Raw genomic sequence first — 3,890 nt, 5'->3', positions numbered from 1 at the left:
ATTAACAGCCTAAACAAACATACGAAATTTTATAGAAGCTGTACAAAATATAGTGTATATGCGCAATATTGAAGCGTTCAAGGGGATATAAAGGTAATGTACATCACATACACGTGTACTCTCATGCAACAAAATACAATTAGATTTAATAGTATAAGCTCTTTTATTCATCATAATAGATTGGAAATTTAAGTGTCTTACGAGGGTGAGTAAAAAGTTACCCGCTCTGTCGGTGTAGAATTTATTTTAAGCAATTGTCAAAAAAGACATACATCATTTTTTGACATAATCACTCAATTTCTGGATACACTTTGTCCATTTGCTGAAGGACCTTCGTATTTTCTCATTAAAAAATGTTTTGGGCTGAGCTGCGAACCACGAATGCATCGTCGTCTTCACCTTTTCATCAGCTTTTTCGGCATCCATCTCGCACAAACTTTTTAAAACCCAAATCTGTCGTGCACTATTGCATAAGCAGAGCCGTGGCTGATTTGCTAATGATTTGCCACATTATCCAGTGTCACTCGTCTATTCCATAGAGCATAAGTTCATGAGCACGTTCAATGTTGTCATCGTGGATGTGGAAGGGCGTCCAGCTGTTTTTTCATAACACTTGTGCGATCTTCTTTGAACTTTTGTGCCCATTCAAACACACTTCGTGACAAAACACTTTCTCCATAATGTGCATTAAATCTTTGATAAATATAGGCATCAGACATAGCCTCCGACCACAAGAAACGAATCACAGCATCCTGCACTGTTTTCCTGCAAATCGCCATTGCAAAGCGCCATTACTCGCGCAACGGTCACAAACGAATTGACGTAACAGAATGAAACCTACGCAGCAGCACTGAACAGATATTGGCGTCATACGAAGAGTGCAGATGGATCAATACGGTCGACAGAAGTTTTAACTATCTGGAGTGCGGATAAATTTTTACTGAGAGTCGTATAGGAGTCTGTAATCTGTAAGTATACCTTTGGCTGAATGGAAATTTCTCTTACATATAGTCAAAAATGCAGAAACAGTGTATTGAATCGGAAAGTGATAAAAAATAAGTGAAGTTTCGAGGTTGCATGTGATTGCATGAGTACACAGGACGTTTTTAGCGAATAAAAAATAATTTTGAAAGACACGAGACTTATCTTGTATTTTATGCACTCTCTGTGTCCGAATTTCCAGAAGCTCTCTATCTTATGAAGTGTTTTAGATTAGCCGGAAAATTTTGTATGTACATACAAGAAGTATACGATCTAAGTGGAATATTCCATTATTCTCTTGATACAACAGAAACGAAATTTACAGAACTTCTCAGAAAGTTGGTTTATTATTACCAAATTAATAGAATTAATATACGTTTATCATCTTTACATACCTAAGTCGTGGAGGTTTATCGTGCGTAAAAAATTAGTGTCGTTTCAAAGTTACATTTCGTACATTTTAAGCCTATAATTTGTAACGTACAAAACAATGTAAATTTGAGCTGTTTCTTATCTCCGCAATAAGAAAATCCAACTTTACGTTTTTTACACAATGATATTTATGGAACAGTAATATCATATTATTGCATCGCTTGGAGAATGAAGTCAAGGTACGATGTGACCCTAGTGTAAACGCTGGGATAGCCAGCTTTGCCGCACTTATAAGCATAAGACACAATACCTATTAAATACGAGGTTAATTCATGTTGTATCAGTAGTGGTCCGCCGCGGTCAGCCTGAAAGAATCGTTAAATTTTTAATCAAAGATACTGAAATATATCGATCGAATTGTATTGAAATTATACTTCTATACAGTAATAATCTTCTATTGATTTGTGTATTGGAATACTCCAATTTATAATGTACATGTTATATTTATTTTGAGCAAAACTAAGATTAGAAGGAAATTAGATTAAATATCATAATGAGGTGTGAGAAGTGGGCAAAACTATTAAATTGTGTTTATCTATTATTTCTAATGTTTAAGACGTCGATTTGATGTTAATTCGAATTGACGTGTCTTCAGATACCGTATAGTTTGTAGTAACTCTGTAACTTAATTACCGTACAAGAATCCTTTCCACCCTGAGCATGTTCGGCGCATATTATACCATCAGTGATATCAGGTGCATTAGGAAATTTGGAATAAGCTATTTTGCATTCGGCGTTCTTAATCAGTGGCATTTGTACTTCCATTAATGCATTACGTCGTGGTCGTCCTACGAAGAAAATAAGAAAGATATTTAAGACTGGAACTGTTTAATTTTATCATAAAATTGATATCAATTACTATATCTTAATGCTCCCCATCCAGCAACAAGGGGGTTATAGCCGACGAAGTTGCTCTTTTGTAGGGGCTCTTTCGTACAAATGGGATATACATACCCTGAAAAATAAAAAAATAAATGAAAATGCAGGAAACGAATGACCAAAAGTATGAGAAAGAATTGTACACGCTTTATGACACAATATATGTGTACAGTAAGAAATTTCAGGATATGATACTTCAGTAATACTCAATAGCATATATATATATATATATATATTTGAGGACTTACTCGAAAATGGCACCTCCTCCACCAATCTAAGAATGGCAATATTATGATTGTGTATGTTTTCTATTCCATCCATATGTGCACAATGTGCTGCGGTCAAAACATGCCTAGCCGATATCAGGGAACCTCCGCACTTCCATATTGGTTTGTCTGGGTTTCGGGGATTACGAAAACCTAATGCAGCGATCCATGGCCAAGCGCCTAAAATGCAATAGTCATAGTTGTGAATATACATAATTTTTTCTCACATAACGAGTAACAACGATTATTACCTATTCGATATTCGATCATACAGCAGACGATAAGTACATACGTACAAATACTCTGAAATAGAGATTTGATAAAGACAGAAATTAAATTTTTATTCCAGTGGAATACAAATTATTAAATAATTCTATATAATTTCTATTTGAACTATACTGAACTATAAAGTTCAAACGTGTAATTTCTGCCTTAACAGTTTTTGATCTCTATCCATATTATTACTCCTATATCAATTCTTTATTTCAAGCAAAAAGATACTCTTCCTAACATGAAGTAAAAGAAAGAAATAATTCAAGTTAATAAGTAAAGTTACTACCGATGAAATCATAGCATTATTATTTAGTCTAATTGAAATGTACATTGATGTGCTGTTTAATGCCTTTAAAGTTCATTCTTTGCAGTAAATGGCTTATTATTAATCGGAAAGAAAGACATAAAACGTACCAAGTTCAGCTGGTTTACCATCGACCAGCCTGGTATGAGAGACGTTGCTAAAACCACAGTATGGTGGTCGCAAAGCCTTATACTTGTACACAGTTTTTATTAAAATTTCTCTCTTCTCTTTGTTTGGATCGTTCGGACAGCAAACGATCGTAACATTGCCCTGGTATCTGCACACTGATCGTCTATAAAAATCGGTGGCTGTACGGTACTGTATCTGCCATATTTCTTGCGGAGGTTTACATTTTCTGTAGTCAAGGCACCTGCCTTCTTGATTGTCCGGTGTGGTACATTCTGGATCAAACAATTTTAAAACATTTATACAGTTCAAAGATGCGTAAGAAAGCGACACCGATTACTCAACTTTCGAAGTAAAAAGCCGATCAAGTCCACCGGATTGCCCTACAGACACGTATTAATCCGTAAGAGTTAGTCATCATGTTGATAATAATTATCTAAAGAAACTTTTCACGTGAAAATATAAAATTTTAATTGATTAGATATTGTGTTAGCCATACTTAAGAAAGAAAATGAAAATGGATGAAATGAAAGAAAAGGACTACCTTCAACCTCATTTTTTAAATAAACACTTTGTCAGTTTTGCGGTAAATAAATTCTTAGGAATTCAGGACAGTTTTTAGTGAATCA

At 34.6% G+C, this 3,890-nt stretch overlaps 1 protein-coding gene across 1 annotated transcript; it reads right to left on the bottom strand.

Annotated features, from left to right (window-relative positions):
- Positions 1–1,559: 1,559 nt before the first annotated feature.
- On the bottom strand, positions 1,560–3,528 carry LOC117215142 (venom serine protease Bi-VSP-like; the record flags this gene model as incomplete). The annotated part of the gene is made up of 5 exons (XM_033461567.1): positions 1,560–1,718; positions 2,047–2,201; positions 2,273–2,368; positions 2,541–2,738; positions 3,246–3,528. Coding segments are annotated over 5 exons (888 nt in total), but the record flags the coding sequence as incomplete, so codon positions are not given.
- Between the last annotated feature and the right edge of the window lie 362 nt (positions 3,529–3,890).

This window comes from Bombus bifarius, unplaced genomic scaffold (assembly GCF_011952205.1).
Source record: "Bombus bifarius isolate JDL3187 unplaced genomic scaffold, Bbif_JDL3187 scf7180000009394_frag, whole genome shotgun sequence".
In the NCBI taxonomy this organism is placed as follows: Eukaryota; Metazoa; Arthropoda; class Insecta; order Hymenoptera; family Apidae; genus Bombus; species Bombus bifarius.
The sequence above is the reverse complement of the archived record's forward strand: the minus strand, read 5'-3'. Positions and strand labels throughout refer to the sequence as shown.